Source organism: Filicampus tigris, chromosome 1 (assembly GCF_054856515.1).
Source record: "Filicampus tigris isolate MCC_2025a chromosome 1, RoL_Ftig_1.0, whole genome shotgun sequence".
In the NCBI taxonomy this organism is placed as follows: Eukaryota; Metazoa; Chordata; class Actinopteri; order Syngnathiformes; family Syngnathidae; genus Filicampus; species Filicampus tigris.
In genome coordinates, this window is record NC_141217.1 from 361,181 (window position 1) to 384,487 (window position 23,307).

At 43.0% G+C, this 23,307-nt stretch overlaps 1 protein-coding gene across 13 annotated transcripts in view; it reads left to right on the top strand.

Moving 5' to 3' along the window:
• itpr3 (inositol 1,4,5-trisphosphate receptor, type 3) overlaps nt 1-23,307 on the top strand; it is a 373,289-nt gene that overhangs the window by 96,413 nt on the left and 253,569 nt on the right. For 11 of the 13 annotated variants that reach the window (XR_015088794.1, XM_086046039.1, XM_086046029.1 and 8 more), the window contains 6 exons: nt 1,952-1,996; nt 2,059-2,201; nt 2,289-2,388; nt 10,481-10,641; nt 10,722-10,863; nt 22,586-22,750. Coding sequence is in view for 12 of the 13 variants with exons in the window: in XM_086046039.1 (XP_085902165.1) it covers nt 1,952-1,996; nt 2,059-2,201; nt 2,289-2,388; nt 10,481-10,641; nt 10,722-10,863; nt 22,586-22,750 (756 nt within the window). In the remaining variant the exon portion in view is untranslated. Of the gene's footprint in view, nt 1-1,951; nt 2,001-2,058; nt 2,202-2,288; nt 2,389-10,480; nt 10,642-10,721; nt 10,864-21,468; nt 21,579-22,585; nt 22,751-23,307 lie in introns of those variants that run through there. The other 2 variants (XM_086046022.1, XM_086046048.1) reach the window with 2 other exon arrangements.

Below are 23,307 nucleotides of genomic sequence, written 5' to 3' on the forward strand. Positions count from 1 at the left end.
ATACAAGTCACTCTTCAGATTTAAAAAAAAAACATAATCAAACCTATCATAATGTAACTCCTATTGGATCACGAATAGTGGCTGTAGTCTTTTCTGGAAGGGTGTAGCTCCCTCCATGTATCAAACAGAGATGGGCATTTTACGAAAGTTTGCCGGTCTGTCAGTCACACCCCTTTTGGAGCCTTGCTGTAAAATACTGTAGAATACTTATTGATAACCAAACCTTTTCAGCTTTTTGTTCTTCTATTCAGATGGATGAGTTTTTTGGAGAAAGACAATAGGTGCCTTGTCTTTTTGTAGTTCCGTCATGACTTTTTGACATTTTACTTGATTATTAAGACCGTTATTAGAATGTTATTCAGCAGCGCACACCACTTTTGATTCATAGTGCACTCCAGGTAAAGAAGATATGAACCATTTGTCGAACAATAAAACTTGCAGCTTCACACAACGGATGTACTTTGCCACCCCTATGGTTCCCTGTTGATGGGGGCAAAACTCAAGCCTAAGTATCCCCTAAAACCGAAGAGTCTATAGAAAGGTCCAACATTAAACTGCTTCCTTCCATCGGTTCCTCAAACGAATTAATTTCAGTCAGAAGGTATTGTAGTAAGTCTCCTTCATAGTTGTATTCTGCTCAATGCCAGATTGGTTAGATCCTTGGCTACCTCGTCAGCACTTTTGTAGATTCAAAGTCCTGTACCCAGTGTACTCGCATCTTTGTGTACGCCATTTGAAAGTGAACACCCTTTTGCTTCAATTTGACCTTTATCGGGCCATAGGCCTTGTGCTTTTCTATGACGTCAGCTGTGTAATCATTGTCAAAGTTAAGCCGCCGGCTGTTGAATTAAATCTTTTTTTCTGCCATGCTTCCTTAAGGACCATCACATGGACATAAAACTGCAGGAGGTTGACAAAAATCGACCGAGAGGTGCTTCATGTGCCCGCTGTATTTGGAGCTCTATGCCGTCTGGCAGTGGGAAATATTTCTTAAAAGGACGATGTGTAGAAGTCAGTGCCATCTAGTGGTCAATTAATAGAATGCAATGACCTAAGATGGGATCACATGCATTTTGAAGCACACACACTAAGTGCCTCCGAGAGACCACACGTCGCAAGCCTACCAACAGTTTCTTCAGCAGAGGTGCAAGAAAAATGTCATCACAAATGACTTCTTGTATTCCCTCAAGTTATGAAATAAGTGCATTGCATTTGTTACACATGCAGTAGCCCTGATGTTTAGGAACTACGTTAGCTAAGTTTGACTCCTTCGAGTATCCGTAGCACAAAGGTAGCAGTGAAACATGGCAGACTCCGATAGAGGAAGGCCCTGTGTAATATAATTAGCGAATAATTCACCTATGATTATATAAAAATAATTATGTTGATGGAATAGAGCATATTTTATTGCATTTGTTGAAATGAATAGTGGGTGTTTAAAATGAATGATCATTCAAAAACATTCTACACATTGTCCCTTTAAGCAAAGTACCTACAAAATGTTCTTTCTACCTCCTCTGGCCCCCCATAAATTCAAAAGGTGTTCCTTCGCAAGGGGCCTTCCAAATCAGCAACTTTCTTTTGCATGTGCACCTTATCATTCACCACCATCAGCAGCGTGTCCTTCATTACTTACCATGCTGACTCAAGCTCGACTGTGCAAGGCTCTGCCTCCATGACGTAGCGTTATGGCTCTGCAATTCTTTCAAAACTAATTCTTGAAATCGACAGGGTCATTGCCCTCTTAACATCAGCCTTAAAGTCAAGGAGGTTCTGTTTCAAGTCTGCTTTGAACTCCCAAAACTCCTGGAAAAGAAGCGAGACACTTTGCAGCATTACATATTGGTCGGCCCTCCAGTCTTATTTTACTCTGGGGGAAACCCTGTGTATATGTACATAATTGTGGATATGAATAATAATAATACTTTTTTTTTTCCTCTTGTCCGTACAGGAGAATCCCAGTTATCGAGGCGACAGTGCAGAGATGTCCTCCTTGGTGAGTTGGAGACACAGTGGACTCTTGGAGGACCCTTAGGCTACGTTTGCATCTTTGCGCAGATTGAAGGCAGTCGCTGCAGCAAGCGTTCGCACGGTGAGAGGATCAAGTATAAGCTGGTGGCCATGACACATGGCAACGACATTGCCTCGCTCTTTGAGCTGGATCCCACCACGTTGCAGAAGACGGACTCCTTCGTTCCGCGGTACTGACCACTTCCTGCTGGCCTTTGAGAATAAAACATTAGTGCTTTTAATGTGAATGAGACAGTAAAATTAGTGCCTGCTTCCAGGAACTCGTATGTCCGCCTGAGGCACCTCTGCACCAACACGTGGATCCAGAGCACCAATGTCCCCATCGATGTTGACGAGGAGAGACCCATCAGACTTATGGTTGGTCCGTCACTCTTTTCTTGACAGCAGAGCAGGTTCAATCCAAGCACACAGAGGAAGCAGAAAGGAAATATGTTGTTAAGCCAGATAAATATCACATACATTTCATTTGTGTGAATTAATTACATTCCTAGAATCTTTAGTAAACGGGGTTCATTTGGGCAATTTCCTTAGTCAGAGTTTGTCATAATGCAAGCCTTGGAATTCATCTAAAATGTAGCATAAAATGCATGTATAAAATTCAACCAATAATGTTAAACATGAAAACATAACACACACGTAAAGCACTATGCCTTTTCATCAGAGGTGACAAACACATGGTAACTAGCTAGCGCAAGATGCTTACATAGCAATCAACATGTATACTTTCTGCTCCTGAGCATGCATCACTCAATCTGTCACACCAGATCCAAATGAATTGCTTTGCTCAGAAAAAGCTACTATATTGAGTCTCAAGCAATGGAACAAAAACAAGAAGTAGAAACCTTCCAAAATAAAGGAGTAATGGTGGTAAACATGTTTTAAGAGAGTCATCACATGACTACAGTCTGTCATCTCTGGACAAAGGTGCTGTATTTGGAGACGCACTGCTTTGTACAAGAGTGAATATAATGTCAGTGATGAACTGATGGAGGAGCCACAATCAACCTAAGGTCCAAGAGGAGACTAATGCACAGGTTTTTTCACCCACTTGGTGAACAACACTTTTTAAAAAAATCGTTTTGCCCTCCAGAGCATGACGGGCCACAAGGCTCCTGGTATCAATGGTCTGACAGTAGAAGATTATAATTTTTACTGGGACATTTGGGCTCACATCCTGTTAAGTCGGGTACACACATAACGACAATTGGAGTGTTTTTTCCCGATTTTGCCCCTTCCTGACCAAGGATGTCAAACGCCTGACAATCTTATGTCTATCATCCTTATGTGAGGGGTGTTTAGAGTGGATGTGTCCCGATAATAGGATTAAAAACCATTCGAGCCTACAATCTTATGTAATGAACGTGTTCACAAATATATCTTTGTGTGTGTGTGGGGGGGGGGGGGGGGGGAGCAGAGTTCTCCTGAGCTAGTTGACTCTGCAAACTGTGGCGTGGCGGAATGTAGGCAAACAAAGTAGCTCTCTCTGACTGACGAACGAGGAAGTGCCGGTAAATAGAACAAAAGTAATATCCTACCCGGTGTTCATCCATCCATTTTCTGAACCGCTATCCTCCGACAATAAATCACATACTTTTGGATTGGAATAAGCGTGTGTGTAGGTGAAAATTCTGGCTGCACACAACAGCTTGCTCCCGTGGGAAGCAGACTTTGACTTTTACTGTATGTGTCTTTTTAAAATATATATTATTATTCAAAGGTATAGTGTGTAAAATGCACTTGCCATCTAGGGGTGAACTAATAAAATACAAGTTCGAAGCTCGTGCATTTTGAAGATATTGAGTTTCATGTGGGGTTTCGGGGCATTGACAGCCAACCATAACCTTTAAATCATTCTGAGGTCTGATTAAGACATAAAAAAACAGCATAAATATCGCTCTGATTTACGCACAGAGCCAATGATGGTTAAGTGTGATAAGCACAGGGCTGATCTTTCTGCTCATCCATGCCGAAATGGTTTGCATAATGAAACAAGTACATAACTAGAGACATAGTTTCAACAAGTTTCATACCTAACTTGAAAACTTGAAAAAAAGGGTTATTAGTAACTCGAGGTTCCACTGTATTACATATGGATATAAATTAGACATTTGTTTGAAGTCTAATTAAGTCTCACACTCTTGACACACATTGATAATAAATTTACAGCTTACCTTAAATATGTTAAGTCTCACACTGTCGACACACTTTGATAATAAACTTTCAGCTTACCTCAATATGCTTTTTCAAGAGTGACGGTGAGTTTTTGAAAGCCATTCGAAATTAGTTATTTTAGAAAAACTCCCACTGCAACCAGTGATGTATGACGGTTGACTGGCTTTTCTGGCTTTGAAACTCTTTGCTTCTGCTACTAGGTTGGGGCACGGATAGTTGGACATCTTACTGGCAACACTATGCACCTGCACTAGTTTGATTGTGGCAAGTTGTTATTGATTTGTTGATTTATGTCACGTGCAGGTGCAATGCATCACATACAAACCAATGAAATGTCGGAATGGTATATGTTTATACTTCTCAGCCAGGCAACCACAATCAAAGTCACTTGATCCATCATGACACAATTCAACAATGACAAACTGCCAAGAATGCAATCCGAAATTAAATAGTAACAAGTTTGTGTGTGTGTGTGTGTGTGTGTGTGTGTGTGTGGGTGTGGGTGTGGGTGTGGGTGTGTGTGTGTGGGGGGGGGTGTACGTGTGGGTGTGGGTGTAAAGAGTAGAAAGGACAGATATTGCGTAAAATTTTAAGGAGTAGAAGTATAAAGTAGCCTGAAAAATAGCTCCTCCACAAAAGTATAGATACCAGAAATGTCTACTTAAGTAAGGTAACAATTTATTTTAAGTTCATTACTTTACACCTCCTGCCAATTTGTGGAATGGCCTATACGTATAAGCATTAACATAGAATAAGGGATTCATCTGTATGAGTACTTCTGATTTATCTAATGGTAAACAATATTTATTTGTTGTTTATGTGCAGGCTAAAATGATGAGTCCATACAGCTACGTAATGGTCATCTACCAACTAGGCTATTGATTTCTGACCTCGTTAAATGCAACCAGTGGGGAACAAGCTTGCTTGTCACGAAATAATTTACTTGCATTAAAGTTCTATTTTTAAATTATGTCGTTTGGACGTCACAATTGCAAACCTATCCGTCACTCTCTCAACTTGTTTGCCTTTATAACAGGCAATGCAGACTTAGTCTATTTTAGAAGTGTCTTTTGACTTACCCTGAATGTTTACACATCGTTTATTTCTCCTTGTTGCTTCAAACATATTTTAAGGCGCTGCAGCGCGGAGGGAGAACACGAGTTGTGCACAGAGAGCCTATGTGTGTGTGTGTGTGTGTGTGGCTTAGACTGTCACTCTGCCCGCCCCAAAAAACAAAAATGTAACATTGTGTAGTATAAAATTAAGATATTACTGCTCCATTTGACAATATATGTATACCTTTGGTTTATTTGGTCACTTTGTGATCCATACAATTTCTGAAAATGGAGAAAAACAATATTTTTGCCCTAATCCACGATCAGCTGAAAACCATGTGATTGGACCGGAATTCCGATCATGTGATCGGATCGGGACATTCCTATTTCTAGTTTATAATAAATACTGTTTTTAGAGTCAAGGAGACTTAGGCTGGTTGTACACACCCGAGAGCCCTGGCTCAAGTAAACCGCTATGGGAAAACTAAAGCTGTATTAACTAATGTTAGTTAATGTTAGTTAAACACTGTTAGTTTTGAAGTTGCGCGCAGCGCCGCCATCTTACCTCCTACGTCATGCAGCAGAGGCTTGGATTCTTAAAGTGCCAATAACCAGACCAATGTCAGTGTATTTGAGGCAGCTTTCAATATTGGCAGAGGTGGGCATTTCGTCAAACCAACGGACTGGTCTGTCTGTCCGTCACTGATGGACGTCCATTTTGCTGACGTTAGACGATAAACAGGAAACTTTTAAAAATGACGGAGTACCGACGTAAGTGGAACTTCGTCCGTCTGTGTAATCATCACTAACCTGGTTATGTCCTGTAAGTCCATGGACTCACAGTCCATCATTGACAGACGGACAATTTTGCTGACGAGAGACGGAAACGTTACCCAGATTGCATTGACTGTATGTACAGCAGGTGGCGGCATGCACCAGAGAGAGAATCATGAGTTCCTCAGGCTGACTAAGAGTTAGTAAAGAAGCTTTGCATACAGAGACGGTATAACAGTTTAGTTTGTGAGTCAATTTTTACATTTTATTCTTATTTTTGGAAAAAGTTGGATTTGGAAGTTGTCAAACGATATTCTGCTGCTCCCACTCTCCATTTCAGAAGGTGGCAGCCCCAAAAGATTTTTGCCAACCGCTTAAAGAAAAAGAAAAAAACACATTTATTTTAATGGGTACTTTATTTTACTTTTATTTAGTTTGCAAAAGGATTAATTAGCATTTTAATCCACCAGGATTGTACCTTTGGCAGCAATGTGACACGAGGTTGTGGTTAATATAAGCAAAACTTTAAAGTAAACCTTTTAAGATTCAAAGCGGCAGCAGGCTCCCACTTAAATTGATGGCTGGGCCGGGATGGCCATGTTTTCACTAACAAGTTCATTTAATATATTTTTTTATCAGGAAAATTAAGAGTTGTCATTTTTTATTTTATCAATAAATTTGGGAGAAATTAGGAAATAAGTGACTCCATGAATAACGCCTCTTGTTAATGAGGAAAATGGCCGTGCCACCTACCGTTTTATCCTTGTTCGGTCTGAGTCACTGGCGGGACCGATTACAAACCCTCCATTGGAAATCTTTGTACTTTCATTGCTTATAACCTCCAAAAACGGTGATCAATTGGCACCAACATTTATGTGGACATCCCTACTAATGACCACTTCAACATATCAAAAGGATTAACCTCTCAGTCGCTGATTTATATGAGAATGAGGAAATGTGGAAGTGAGCAGAGCTACATAGATTTATGCTGGGACGAGCGCACACTGCTTCGTTGTTTAAAAAAAAATAAAAACACACATTTATTTGGATGAGGAATGACCCCAGTTTTTCGACCAACAACACGGCGTCCAATTTGGAATGTAACAGCAGAAATGGTGGATTCCAATGCGGCCACACTCGGCTGTGGAGTCGTATGCGCACGTTCAAGTCACCCTTGGTGTTCGATGAGGTCTTACCTCACTCTGACGCCGCTCCGCTCTCGCGGCTGCAAGTGGTGTCGGACAATGCATGCGACTGCTTGGGAGGCAACCCCGCGACATGAAGACGCAGGCTCATGATAACTTCCACGCGCAGACAGTAAGGAGCTAATGTTGTTGTGCTAACGACTTTTTTTTTAACGGCCTGAAGCTAGTTGTTGCTATTAGCTGTACCGTTATCCTACTGTTAGTAGGGGATGGGGCATAAAGATCCATGCTTGCCTGATTGCTTTTCCGCTGGCAGTCGCCGTCATCCTCCTGAGAGTTGACACGAGTTTAGCATCGCCTAAATGTCCGGAATATAACCAGTCGGGGTTCGTGTGCACATTCATGCTCTTGTCCGCTTCAGCCTGTAAGTAGAGAAGCGATCGCCAAGGTATTTTTGATTTTATGGAGGTCATGATGACATCACATTTTATGTCAAATCCACACTATTGTGCAGAACACTTTTATACTTTCACAGGTTGAAGTGGACAAGAGTAGTAATGTGCATTTGCATTTTGGTGGCAATCGGTCGCCGTTTTAAGGGCCTGATACACCAAACCGACGTCGGAGGTCGTGAAGCGTCTTGGCGCCTTTAAGCGCCGCCTGTTTGGTGTAGTGGCCACTGTTGTAGGGTCGTAACCCGTCTGTAAGCGCCTTGGGGGCGTTTACGTATGTTGAATCGGCGTCGCCAGTCATGACATTTGGTCACTCTGATTGGCTGTTAGCTAGCAAATCAGCGCGCAGACCACCAACAGGAAGTGTCCATTGCGGAAAAACAGTGAGCACGCCTCCGCTGCCTTAATCTTCTTACAAGTACAAGAGCGAGGGTTGACAATGTAAGTATTTCACAATACTGTGTCAAGAACGTGATGGTTTACTTTGCGTGGGAGTGAGCTAAGAATAGAGCGAATGCATTGTTTACGTTTTTATTATCTGCCCCTGGCCAACAGCTTTCCGGTTGGAGTTTCTAACCATGAGAAATGGTGACTACCGCCGCCGATTGTATGGAAGGGTATTACATCTTATGCATTTGCAGAAGGTACTTAAATGGTCAGCGTCGCTGTCTGTCATTGCGGTGTATTCCTCCAGCGTGACGTGCCGACAGCCTTCCGGACGCCACGGGGTAAGCGTCTGTCACTGTTGGCCAGCGTCTTTTTGGTGTATCATGGCCTTTAGACAGCAAAACTGACAAAGCGATCAATATTTCCACGCTTGCCTCCCTCCCGTGACGTAGACTGCTGAGACCGACAAATAAGCCGAACTCCTAAATGCGGCAGGCCAATTTGTCGTAAATCTAATCACAAAAAAGCCCTTAAATCACTACAGAGTGTTTTGAAGGGGTTATTTTCATACTGATGTCATTTTTACATGCACACCTATTATATAAGTGCCAATGTTAAACTCATCCAAGTGTCTCTTTAACAGTTCAATAGATATAATAGGTGTACGCTGTATGCAATGTGTCCGCTGATAGTGTAGTGGTACACACGCCTGAGTTGTGTGCGGGCAGCGTGGGATCGATTCCCGCTCAGTGACAGTGTCTATGTGTGCCCTGCGACTGGCTGGCGACCAGTTCGGGGTGTAGTCTGCCTTCGCCCATTGACGGCTGGGATAGGCTCCAGCAACTCCCCGCGACCCTATACAGGATAAGCGGTTTGGAAGATGACATGACATGACATGTATGCAATGTCAAATATATATGAGCGTAAAGTTGTTTGAGCAGCAAGCCGACACATTATGATGTACATATATAGTGCACTCCAATTACCATTTAATCAGATCGGTTCAGATAATGGATAGATGGATGGATGGATTTTTCGTCTGTTGGACCTTTTTTTCTAATTACGGTTTGATGGACTGGTGGACCTTTGATGTTTACTGACAGAAGCATGGTTGAAATAACATGACGAACTGACCGACAGACGATTACAATTTGGTTCGGCTTGAAAATTAAACAGATTGATGGATGACAGATGGGTAACCAGACTGCTGACGAATGACAGACTGGCAGTTTAGTAAAATGCTCACCTCTGAATATTGACCCAATTTACTAATATCGGACTGATACAAGTGACGTCACCTTTTCCCAAGATCAGATTGATAATTATCGGTCCGATAGTTACTGTGCATCCCTAAAACACAGTGACTACATTTACATGCAGTCAATATTTGGGTTAAGGTCAAAATTCAGATTTGTGAAACAATCAGAAAAAGCTCTTTACATGCGTGAGTGGACAGAGGCACGCCCGCATTTGAATACACCGATTGAAACGGCGATGCATGGACGTCGTGACGCAAATAGACGTCATTTCCGCTTGTTACTTGCTCCCACTAATAAAACATATATTCATGTCACTTACCACAGGAATAAAGCAGTTGGTTTCCTACGCATGGCAAGTGTAGCACTGCCTTGCGTCTCTGGGTTTCGCCATGTGTGTTTACCTCTCTGCTTGTGTATTTCTGGCGAGTTGCGTGCCAGACAATACCGACTTATACTGTACTGTACATGTGTCTGTATACACACTGTGTCATTTTTGCCATAGAGAGAGAAAATACTGTGAAAACACCGCAAAGGAATCATTGTATTCAAAATAGGCTCACTACGGCAAGGATGCTGCGCACCCAGGCACTTCCTGTACTACAAATGCCAAGATTCCATGTAAGCACTTCCTGTACTACAAAGACCAAGATTCATTGCGGTTGAGCATGCGGAAAGTGTCCCGTGCAATCGGCATATTCCAATTGACGTTTACATGCGTACATATTTGGTTTAGAAAAGGAGTAACCCAGCCATGATATTCAGAATTTTAAAAACCCAAATAAGGGCATATTCGGGTTGTTGTGCATGTTTACATGGCTTTTAAAAACCCAAATAGTTCGGGTTTTTGTAGTTGTGTGCTTCTTTTGAATTGGAATTTTTATACAAAAGAAAGTGACAGTTACCAGACAAATGTTGGTGTATTTGAGGTGGCTCTTATCAGTCCAGTTTTGTTAATATCCGATTAATGAATGTGACATCATTCTATACCCCATATCGGTTCCATAGTTATTTGTCCGATAGGTATTCATCCTTCCATCATCTGAATACAAGGATAAGCCCTTGTATTGTTTATTACTAATATTGTTAGAAGGATGTTGAAGATGGAGCTGCCGGGTGAGAGAGAGAGAAAAAATCAAATGCTTATGTGTTTAAGACATTAGTTTGCCTACTCCTGGTGTTGAAGGTTGACATTGTCCTCCTTACAGTTAGGAACGTGTCCCACCAAAGAGGACAAGGAGGCATTTGCCATTGTCTCAGTTCCCGTGATGGAGATTCGGGATCTAGATTTTGCCAATGACGCGAGCGCCATGTTGAGCACGGTGGTGGACCAGTTCAGTCACGGCTTCATCAGCCAAAACGACCGCCGGTGAGTCTCTTGCTGCGTGGACGGTGCATGAGAATGTTCTACATTTCAATGTACAATCTACATTTCACCATTTTTGGCAGCTTTGCTATCAAATTGCTAGAGGACGTGGTCTTCTTCGTGGCAGATGCTGTCAACAGTGGCCAGCCAGTATTGGATGTCACCATGGCCAAAGCCAATCGCGAGAGGCAGAAGCTAATGAGGGAGCAGAACATCCTCAAGCAGGTAAAGAACATCTCACACAGATCACACAATCTCAGCTGGACAACTAGGGGGCCTGCATAGAACATACCCATCCATACATTATCCAATCCGCTTATCCTCACAAGGGTCGCGGGCGTGCTGGAGCCTGCATAGAACATATTCTTGAAAAAAAAAATGGGGGTTGACTTCCACTTAAATTGAAAAAACAAGCATTGGATTCAACTCACACAAACAGCGCCTCAGCCCTTTCAAACACACACACACCTACACACACGCATACGCATACAATCCGCTCACCCACGCACGCACACAATCATTTACATTGGTGTTGTTCTGACAGATATACCGTAGTTATTCCTTCTTGAGGGCGGGCAAGTTGTTCCTCAAGCGCCGCTTGGATTCAGAACTACGAGAGCAGTCATTTTTACGCACGTCACTTTTATTGCGCTCATGGCTATAACTTCATCGACTAAAAAGATGATTACTCGCTGCTCGAGTGTCTAATAAAGGTATTTTGTTTATTAAAATTCTGTTGTGGGTATATTTTAATGTAAATTGTGTCAGATAAATCAATTACAAACACTTGGTGGACCGCTGAGATTGTCCCGTGCGGCTCTCGATCGCGGTGCGTGCGTCGTGCTGTTACAGCTGCTTTGGAGCAAACGGCATATTATTTTCTATTTCTTATTTTTCTAAAATGCTGCAGTATTGTTTTGTGAGTATATATTTACTTATTTATATTGTGCTTAAGTATTTATTCCTTTTTGATTTGTTTTGGTACCGCACATTTCCTGGACAGAGAAGAAAGGAGAGAGAGAGGTGAGAGAGAGCGAGGCTGTTCACGTCTGAATACGAAGAGGCAACAAAACACTGTCCTGCCGTGTAGGTTGTCTTTACCAAGGAAGACGCCAGAATGAACACAGTCAAGGACAGTCAAACCTATACTGTAACCCGCCATACCACGGCCTCCTAAGATAAGGAAAAACAACTTTTAAGTGTGACATTACCAATGCGTACATCGCTATCATCGCAGGGGGACTCAGCCGACCAATTCATCCTCATCGTCGATATTTTGAAGCAGACGTAACGCCTCCTCTACTCTAAAGCTTTTTTTTTAATATACATGTCCTCTCAAGTTTTTTTTTTTTAATATACATGTATAGATCATGGTGACCAGCAGCCTTTATGCCTTTATCAGTGCAGCCGCTAGTTGCTATGGAAACCTTAATCATGCGATCAAAAATATTGACGGCGTCAAAAGGGGGTTGGATTAACACCGAGAATAACGCGCCAAATTGACAGCCCTAATATATATATATATATATATATATATATATATATATATATATATATATATATATATATATAGATATATATATATTACAGCTGTCCCGACTAGTCGCCATAGTCGACGTCACCGATGACATAAATGCATCGCACAACATACCGTCGACGCCGAATGTCGATGACGTAAATACGCCGCCGCGCACATACTGTCGAGTGTCAATGACGTAAATTCGTCAACACGTGTATACTTTCAGTTGCAAACAATTTTTTTGTCTGTTTTTTTTAAATAATATAAAAAGAGCAACAGTTGTAAACAAGTGCGCAACTGTGCATAGCAGAAAAGTGGTCAATTCTCTCTCTCGGTGCTCAGCTTGTTGACAGAGGCAGAGGCGTGAGGAACAAGATGCGTGATTCTTAATGCAGCGTTTAACCGACTAGTAAAATACTAAACGTTTAATAAATCGTAGAGGGTTAAGCGACTAGTCGCGCACATCCCTAGTACAAACACATCAATATTATCAGGGTCTTTCCCGCAGATAAAATTTGGAGATGGCCGCCTCTACCTGATTTCAGGTGTCCTCTAGCTCTAACAAACTCTGACATCATCAAAACATATTTCTGAACAGCATTGCAAAAGGTGGTATCATTTTCAACTGTAATTGTGGTATTACACTACTAAAACCATCAAAGAAGGAAAATAGTAGAGAGTAAAATTTTCTTTCCTTCTGCAAATTTACAGGAGAATTGTGTGCATTTTTGAGCAGGTGAATACTTTTTCTTTTATAACAAAGCAGGTCTTACTGGTACTTTCCTTTGCTTTTAGCTTTTGTGAGATATCCCATAAAATAAGCATGTATTTTTCTAGGTGAGGTGGCAACAGGAAGAATTAAGAGTGCAGGCGAAGCACTGCGGATAATTACAGGAAGTCAAAAAGTTCTAATTCAAGTTACTGACGAGAAGCAGCCATTTGTCAGGCTTGAAGGTAGTAAGTCTCATGAAATGTGAAGGCAAAAGTTCAGGACAGGAACACCGACATTTGTAACTTGAAAATGTTACGTTAAAGCACCTTTCCCGATCTTCCCAAAAACACTGAGCTGAGACAGCAGGTTTGGCTGAATGACCACAGCACACAAAGCTATGAACCCATTATTCGCTTACACAAGCGCTTGGGTTGTGCAGCTTTTAATGGTTTGAATGCAGGTTTTGTTATTTATTTTTTCCATCAAATTGGGTCCTGTGTTTTTATCTTGTAATTTACTATAATACAGTATATTATCTAAGGAAATGTTCAAGAACAAAAAATCAGATCAACCCAGATCAGATTTTTTTGCCCATATGCGACCTGTATCGCATTTTTTTATGACAGTCTGAACGGCTCAATTCTGATTTTTTTCAAATGCAACCTGGGTCGCTCTCATATGTGGTCCTAGATGGGATACGTATCCGATCTTTTCCAATGCGTTCGCGGTCTGAACGGCCAGTTCGCATATACTGTATACGACATTGATGAGCCCAAGATGCGCTCCGCGAAAGCGGAGGGACAGTGCTGGCAGCAGGGGGATCGAATCTGCAAAGTTGTTTTGAGTAACACTATTGACTTTATATTTTACTTTAATTTAATCCCACTTGAAACGTGAAGCATAAAGTGGACATTTACGGCGATGGTAGTAATTCAGCCACGGCTCAGATAGATAGATTTTCTTACGCACAGTTATGACGTGACGTCATCGTTAGTGATGTCTCCATGAAATGAGATGAGAAGCCTCGCCTCATAATTTCCCCCAAATACTGTATTTATTTCTACCTGCTACCTAATCGCTTGAATGCCCCGACACGCCGGACCACATTTACTTCCGCAAACACAACGTCGAGTGTGACGTTGTCTCTTCTTCTGCGCAGGCGGGCCACTTGACGACGCATGTATTCATACAGCAGACAAGACAGAGGTCACATTTTTAATGTAATATGAACCCTTACACAAAAAAATAGTATTTTTTAGGGGGGGGGCAATTCTCTCTCTTGGTGCTCAGCATGTTTACAGAGCAACGCAGAGGCGTGTGGAACAAGATGCGTGATACTTAATCCCGCGTTTAACCGACTAGTAAAATGCAAAACGTTTATTAAATCGTAGACGGTTAAACGGTTAAACACACATCCCTAATCTGTGGATATCTACTGCGCTCTCTGTCTCACCGTCTCAGTCCAGACTCTAGGCGCAGCACAGCATGCACCTTGTATTTAGGATATGTCCTGCTCCCGCTGCTTAAAAACATAAAAAAATAAATAAAATAAAAGAAAGATTCAAAGACGTATAAGTGGAGCATATGTCGTCAAGCTCAGTGAAGATGAGATTCAGCGATCTAATGAGTCATGGTCATGGACAACATGGTCATACCTCATCATATAGTCCACTACAATGGCAAGGCCCGTCTTGTGTGGGACTGCTCCTTCATCCATAATGGCCATCCAACTCAATGAACAGCTCCTGGCAGGTCCCACCCTCGGTCCATCTCCCATCTGTGTCCTCCTGAGATTCCGTCAGTATGCGGTGGCCATCAGCAGGGATATTTGAGCAATGTTCCACCAGGTTCGCCTCCTGTACCAATACGACCCCCTTGGCATCATCATCCTCTACACAACAAGGGCAAAGGTTCTTGTTCAGAAATTGTGGTTGAAGAAGAGTAGCTGGGATGATCCTAACCTACCTTCTGAGATCACTGAAGCCTGGTCGAACTGGGAGAGTGAGCTTCCTGAACTGGCAAAGGTGTGCATTCCCCGAACATACGCTCCATTGGAAGTCGCCACTGATGCCACGGAATATACCCTCCACGTTTTCTGTGATGCCTCAGAGCAGGCGTATGGCTCAGTCGCCTATCTTGCTACAACAATTAACGACGCAATCCATGTCTCCTTCGTCATGGCCAGGTTTAGAGTAGCCCCGAAGCGCCAACAGTCGATGCCACGTCTAGAGCTCTGCGCAGCCCTAACATGAGCTCAGCTGTCTTCACTGATCCACTAAGAGCTCACTATCCACATCAAAGAGACCTATCTTTGGACCGATTCAACTACAGTCCTGACTTGGCTGACATCCGAGTCTTGCAGGTTCACGGTATTTGCTAGGACCAGGGTCTCTGAAATCCAAGAACTGACTGCTTCCCACGCCTGGCGGTACGTGGACACTACGAACAATCCGACAGACGACTTGACGAGGGGTAAGACCCTGATGGAGTTGGTCTATCCAAACCGTTGGATCGAAGGCCCTGCATTCCTTTGCTCTCCATCACCCAATTGGCCTCAAGCCCCAGACTCAGTCAACCCTGTCGACCCCGTTGGAGCTCAAGCAGAGCGTTTTCTGTGGCCTTGTGCAGATCTGCCCTCCAGATATAGTTCCTGACATTTGAACTGACACAGTTCAACACCTGGGCTGACTTGTTGGAAGCCATACAACTGTTGTTTCACAGAGCAGCTACAGATTTGTCAGCCCATTCTTCTAATACACGCCAGGCAGAGGTCCACCTATTCAAGTCCAGCCAAGCCGAGAGCTTCCCTGATGACTTCAAGCGGCTCACAGCGGGTAAGCCTGTCCCAGCAGAAGATTGAGCCCACTATCACCAGAGTTGGACCCAGAATCCGATCTTATTCGAGATGGAGGACAACTCAGGCATATCGAGTCCGGTCCTACTGACATTCACCCAGTCATGCTTCATCCCAGCCATGCTGTTACAAGACTCCTCATCAAAGACCCAGATGCTCGTTTGCTCCACCCAGGTGCAGGCAGAGTATTCGCTGAGATCAGGCGGCACTACTGGATTTTACTTGGGAGACAGGCTGTGAGAAAATATCAACGAACCTGCCCAGAATGCACCAAATGGAGGGGAAAACCTTCAGTCCCAATGTTGGCAGACCTTCCTCCAGCCTGCCTTAGGATCGAGAAGGCCCCCTTCTACTCGACAGGAGTTGACTGTTTTGGCCGTTACCTGGTCAAAGTTGGTCGCTGAAGTGAAAAGCAATGGGGAGTGATCTTCAAGTGCCTGACAACACGTGTTCACCTATATCTGCTGGTGCGCCTTGACACAGACAGTTTCCTTCTGGCAATGAGGAGGTTCATAGCTCGAAGAGGAACCCCTGTTGAGACGCTCTCAGACCGAGGCACACATTTCCGAGGGGCCGAGAGAGAAATCAAAGAGGCGTTCGCATCTATGGTCCCAGAGCTTCAGGAGAGACTGTCTAAGAACCAGATTTAGTTCCGCTTTAATCCGCCAGCAGCACCCCATTTTGGTTGTGCTTGGGAACGTGAAGTACAATCAGTCAAGAGGGCCCTTGTGGTCATTGTTGGATCACAGTCCCTTCATGAAGATGTCCTTCTCACTCTTCTAATTGAAGTTGAGAGTATCCTTAATGCCAAGCCCTTGGCTATGTTTCATCAGTCGTCGCCGACCCGGACCCAGTGACGCCTAACATGCTGCTCATGGGGCAGCAGGACGCCTCCTTACATCAAGTGTCCTACGCTCCGGACACACTCACGAAGAGACAATGGCACCACTGTCAGATGATGGTGGACCACTTCTGGACCCAATTCATACGTCACTACGTACCCTCGATGCAAGCCAGGCAGAAGTTGTGGTGCCCCACTGATGACATCGTCCAGGACGCAGTTGTGATGATCGTCGATCCCCAGTTTCCACGACCGCAGTGGTCGATCGGGAGAGTCGTCAAGTTGGTGGAGAGTGCTGATGGACGTGTTCGGTCTGCTGAGGTTCGAATCGGAGAGAAGACCTACCTGCGGCCAGTGGCTGGTTCAGTTACCAGCGATTCCAGATGTGGACAATGTTGTTCCAAGGACTCCCGCAGCACCTTCGGACATTTAGTATCCTTTACACAATAGCTGAGCTATTCTAGGGGCAGTTATAAATTCCTCATTACTTCTTTGTTGCACATGCATTGGTTTGCTGTTTAGTTCATGTGCTTTGCACCAGGTACGTTTTCGGGCAGCTAATGGGTCCTTTTGTTTACGTTAATTAGGTCAGGCATATTGTTGGACAGTTAAGGGTCCTATCGAGTCCGTAGTCTGTAAGCCGTTAGCGATGAGCGGCAGATTTGCGCCGTTTTTCGTTTTTCGTTCGTGTGTACGCGCCACGATGAGCAAGTTGCTGAGTTCTGTGATGTGGATTGAAGTGCGATTAAAGCCATTTCTTCTCTGCCATCGTGTCCGGCCACGCTTTTGACTCAAGTGATTGTTTGGATGAGGTGCTCCGGCGAATCTCCCTTTATTCACCTACAGTCCTAGCTCTGCACAACACATTATTTTGTATTTATTATTTTTCTAAAATGCTGCAATATTGTTTTGTGAGTATATATTTTAGGGATGTCAAATGATTAAACATTTTAATCGAGTTAATCACAGCTTAAAAAATAATTGATCGTAATTAAAGGGACGGTGGGGCCGGGATGGCCACGTTTTCACGAACAAGTTAATTTTATATATTTTTTGATCAGGAAAATGAAAAGACTTGTCATTTTCTATTTTATCAACACATTTCGAAGGAATTAGGAAATAAATGACTCCATGAATAACGCCCTTTGATAATGACCATTTTTTGCCGGTCCGGCCGCGACCCTCCACCCTTGACTTGGGTACCCTTCCGGATTTGTCGTATTGTAGAATTATTTGGGTCCAATAATTATCGAGAAGAATCGTAGAAGAAGAAGCCACAGAAGTCGTTTTCAAGTTACTTGTTTATTTTGCACACTTGCCCTCCTTCCCGGCCATCAAAATAAAAGCATACCAGCAAACCACTGTACACTGCAGGTTTGCTGTGATGTATTTCCGGAAGTAGTGAACGTCAGAAAAAGTGCATGAACTCCACCTTGATGTGGTAGCGTCTGAATATACTCGTGGACACAAATTGTTTTGAAACAAGTCGGGGGGCGTCGCTTCAAAAAGACAGCGACAACAATGCATATCGTGCCTGCTACAACCATAAAGAAATGACTAAACGATGCATTTAATTTTATTGCGAAAACGATCTGGAAGGTGGCGGCTAAGGGGGAACGTGGGTGAGTACCTTGTTTACTTACTACACTGCGTGATGGGACTTTGCAGCAGCAGCAACGAGCTGCGTGGCTCATCCGTCTCCGTGTGGGAAACTGTATGTCATCGCAATGTGTGACACAGCAACGTGCACTCAAGCGTGTTTGTCTTTCCTCATTGTCACATCACGTAACCCGCGACTCTCACCTGCAACTGGGTCATACCATTACAAGAGGGGGCGGAGGGGCAATACCATAATCCCTATAATAGCAGTGGTCGCTCGCGCAGACGCGGGAGGAGAAAGAAGCCTAAAAAGAAGCCTTTCACCGAGTAGGCTGAGATGATTTTTGGCCGCCTCGCGAGCATGTCACACGCATGAGTGGGCTGGACTAAAATCAACTTCCGGCCATGCTTAGTCCAGCCTTTTTGAAAAATTTGTCACCCCCCACCGCCCGCCCCAAAAATGGGCATCCGGAATGGCTGGAGGGTCCGACCGGTCCGGCCCAGCTCTGGTTCTATCCTTGTTCGGCCGGAGTCACGGGGGGAACCGATTCCAAACTCTCCATTGGAAATCATTGTACTTTCATTGCTTATAACGTCCAAAAACGGTGATCAATTGACACCAACATTTATGTGGACATCCCTACTAATTCCCACTTCAACATATCAAAAGGATTAACCTCTCCGTGGCTGATTTATATGAAGATGAGGACATGTGGAAGTCAGCAGAGCTACATAGATTTAGGCTGGGACAGGCGCACACTCCTTATTTGCGTAAAAAAAAAAAAACTGCTTCTTTGCTTTAAAAAAAAAAAAAATGCTTCTTTACTGATCACGGTTAGGACGGGCGAGGCATTAAACACCAGACAGGATATTTACAGAGATTGAAGTGGGAATGAGTAGACGTGCACATTTATTTGTATGAGAAACTGCCTTTAGTTTTGACTTCCAACGCACCGTCTAATTTGGAAGGTAACAGCCGATATGGCACGTGCCAATGCTTCCACACTCGCCTGTGCAGTCAGCCTCGCTGGAACTTTTTGTTTCGCTTTTCGATGAGGGCTTTTGTCACTCTCACGCGGCTTCACTCAGGCAGAAGGTGGCGGCTGCAAGCAAGCAACCAGGGACACTGCACGCGACTGCTTGCAACATGAAGACACAGGCTCATCTTCACCCCCACACGCTGGGCGGACAGTAAGGAGCTAATGTTGTTGTGCTCACGCCTTTTGTTTTAACGGCCTGAAGCTCGGTGTTGCTACTAGCCGTCCCAATCCTACCTTTAGCCGGGGAGGGAAACGGGGGGGCTCCAATCTGCCTGCTGCTGAAAGCCGCTGTCTCTCTCCCTCCTGAGACACGAGTTTACGTCGCTAAATGTCCGAAATAAAAAAAAGCTTTTTTTTTTAAATACACATGGATAGATCATGTTGACCAGCAGCCTTTATCAATGCAGCCGTTGGTTGCTATGGAAACCTTAATCACGCGATCAAAACAATTGACGTTTTGAGTCAAAAAGGGGTTTGATTAACACTGAAAATTATGTGCTAAATTGACAAATATAAAATATATATATATATATATATACACATACCATACATATACATACACTCACACACAAACTGGCTGCCTGGCTGTCAAGTGCTTACTTTTTCAAAACTAATTATTCACAAAATATTCTATAATTGATCACGATTAATCATATTTTTTAACTACACTTTCTTTATGAAGCTTAGAGCAGATATTTAATTGAGTAAAATGTTGGAATTAATATGGAAAAAAATAAAAGTATATTGCCATTCAAAGACTGTTTTAAAAGCTTTCTTTGATCCTTGAATACAATTAATTTCCTGTAAAATGCAACTGTTAAACAATACACCAAACACATACTATGTTATTTGAATTTGACATTGCAAAATGCACAAATTATTTGGGATTTCTCCAATGAGCCGTAGAGGAACTTTTTAAAGTAAAACTATGTAAAAATATATCTTTGCGACAGTAACTATCCTTAACGTTTGGTTACAAAGTCAGCCGAGGTCAGCTGCTTAAATGAGTTAATTTTTTAACACTTTATATAATTTTAATTAATCTCCATAGTTAATGCTTTAACGTTGACAGCCCTAATGTGTGTATATATACAGTGGGTACGGAAAGTTTTCAGACCCCTTGAAATATTTCACTTTCTGTGTCATTGCAGCCATTTGCCAAAATCAAAAATGTTCATTTTATGTCTCATTAATGTACACTCAGAACCCCATCTTGACAGGAAAAAAAATCAGAAATTTAGAAATGTTTGCAAAATTTTAAAGAAAAACTGAAATATCATATATCAATATCAATATCATAAGTATCCACACCCTTTGCAAAAAAACATTCATATTTAACTCAAATGCTGTCCATTTCTTCTGATCTTCCTTGAGATGGTTCTGCTTCTTTATTGGAGTCCACCTGTGCTTAATTAAACTGATTGAACTTGATTAGGAAAGGTCTATGTACAGTAAGACTTTACAGCTCACAGTGCATGTCAGAGCAAATGAGAATCATGAGTTCGAAGGAACTGCCCAAGGAGATCAGAGATAGATATTGTGGCAAGGCACAGATTCGGCCAAGGTTACAAAATAATTTCTGCAGCACTCAAGGTTCATAAGAGCACAGTGGCCTCCATAATCCTCAAATGGAAGACATTTGGGAAGACTACAACTCTTCCTCGGCTTGGCTGTCCAGCCAAACTGAGTAATCATGGGAGAAGAACCTTGGTGAGAGAGGTAAAAAATAAAAGATCACTGTGGCTGAGCTCCAGAGATGCAATAGGGAGATGGGAGAAAGTTACACAAAGTAAACTATCACTGCAGCCCTTCACCGGTCTGGGCTTTATGGCAGAGTGGCACAACGGAAGCCTTGCCCGCATAGTTTGCCGAAAAACAAAACTATGAGAAATAAGATTCTCTGATCTAATGAGACCAAGATTGAACTTTTTGGTGTTAATTCTGTGTGTGTGGAGAAACCCAGGCACTGCCCATCACATGCACAGTACAATCCCCACAATGAAATGTGGTGGTGGGAACATCATGTTGTGGAGGTGTTTTCAGCTGCAGGGACAGGACAACTGGTTGCAGTCAAAGGAAAGATGAATGCGGCCAAGTACACAGATATCCTGGGGAGAAAACCTCTTTCAGAGTGCTCAGGACCTCAGACTGCGCTGAAGGTTCACCTTTCAACAGGGCAATGACATGAAGCACACAGCTAAAATAACAAAGGAATATGCTTCAGAACAATTCTGTGACCATTCTTGACTGGCCCAGACAGAGCCCTGACCTAAACCTTTGGAGAGACCTGAAAATGGCCACCACCGTTCGCCATTCAACCTGACAGAATTGGAGAGGATCTGCAAGGAAGAATGGCAGAGAATCCCCAAATCCAGGTGTGAAAAACTTGTTGCATAATTCCCAAGAAGACTCATGGCTGTACTAGCTCAAAAGGGTGCTTTTACTCAATAAAATGCGTCAGGGTCTGAATACGTATGAACATATGATATTTCAGTTTTTCTTTTTTAATATATTTGCAAACATTTCATCATTTCTGATTTTTTCTGTCAAGATGGGATGCTGAGTGTAAATTAATGAGGAATACAATGAACTTTTTTGATTTTGGCAAATTGCAATGACACAAAGTGAAGTATTTAAAGGGGTCTGAATAATTTTCGTACCTGCTGTATATTTATATATATATATATATATATATATATATATATATATATATATATATATATATATATATATATATAATCCATCCCACCTCACAGGTGTGCCATATCAAGATGCTGATTAGACACCATGATTGTACTGATGTGCCTTAGACTGCCCACAATAAAAGGCCACTCTGAAAGGCCGGATACAAGCGGCCAAAATGAGTTTCCTCCACAGGATGTCCGGGCTCTCCCTTCAAGATTGGGTGAGAAGCTCCGTCATCTGGGAGGGACTCACAGTCAAGCCACTGATCCTCTGCTTTGAGAGGAGCCAGATGAGGTGGCTCGGGCATCTGATTAGGATTCCTCCTCGATGCCTCCCTAGTGATGTGTTATGGGCATGTCCCACTGGCAGGGGCTCCAGATGATGACCCAGGACACGCTGGAGAGACTATGTCTCCCGGCTGGCCTGGGAATTCGTCCGGAAAAGTTGCAAGACATGGCTGGGAGAGGGATCCCAAACCTGGATAACTGGTAGATAATGTTTGGATGGATGGATGGGTGGATGGATGGACTCCTGTGTGCGCCTGGTTAGTAGATTAGTTTCTACTCCATGTATTGTGTGCAGCCAACAAGCCTCTTACTGATCTACACTCCTCTAATGTATTGTATGTGTTTACATCCTATTTATTGTTCTGTGCACCTCTAATGAACATATTTACATGCTTTTTCTTTTACTACAGATCTTCGGCATCCTTAAGGTTCCTTTTAAGGACCGCAGCGGAGGGGAGGGACCTCTGCTCCGTCTGGAGGAGTTGGCTGACCAGAAGAACCATCCATACCAATACATGTTCCGACTCTGCTACCGTGTCCTGCGCCATTCCCAGGAGGACTACCGCAAAAACCAGGTAAAGGCTGTTTTCAGAAGTATTTGGGTTTTGCGGCATGTCCGCCTCATGCACAAAGTGTATGAACGTATTTTTAAATACTGCTTCCATCAGTGAAAATGTTTTTACTTTCTAGACCAGGGATTCAAAACTGGTGGGTTGGAACCCAAAAGTGGTTCGCAGAGCTATTTTGGGTGGGTCAAGGACCTGTAGGAATAATTTGCAGGGGTTCCTCAGGTTAGATTTGTGGCTGCTTGAGTTCAGTAAATCAATGTTGAAATCTCCACAAATTAGGATATTGTTTGAAGTAAGTGACAAAGTGGCTTCAATCCTGTTGTTAAAATCCTCTAGACATGAACCTGGTGTTGGATAAACAACTAATAATGATATTTTTCTTTTTGACGTTACAGATTTCAATCGAGATGCACTTCAAAAAATTATCAATTACAAAGGACATTTCTTAGATTACTTTGATGTGGAGTGAGCAATGTAGCGAACACGGGTCTCACTCGTAAGAGTGTAAATAGTTGTAGCGGCCGGGAGCAATGCCTGCATTACTGCTGCCCGTTTCTAAGGGC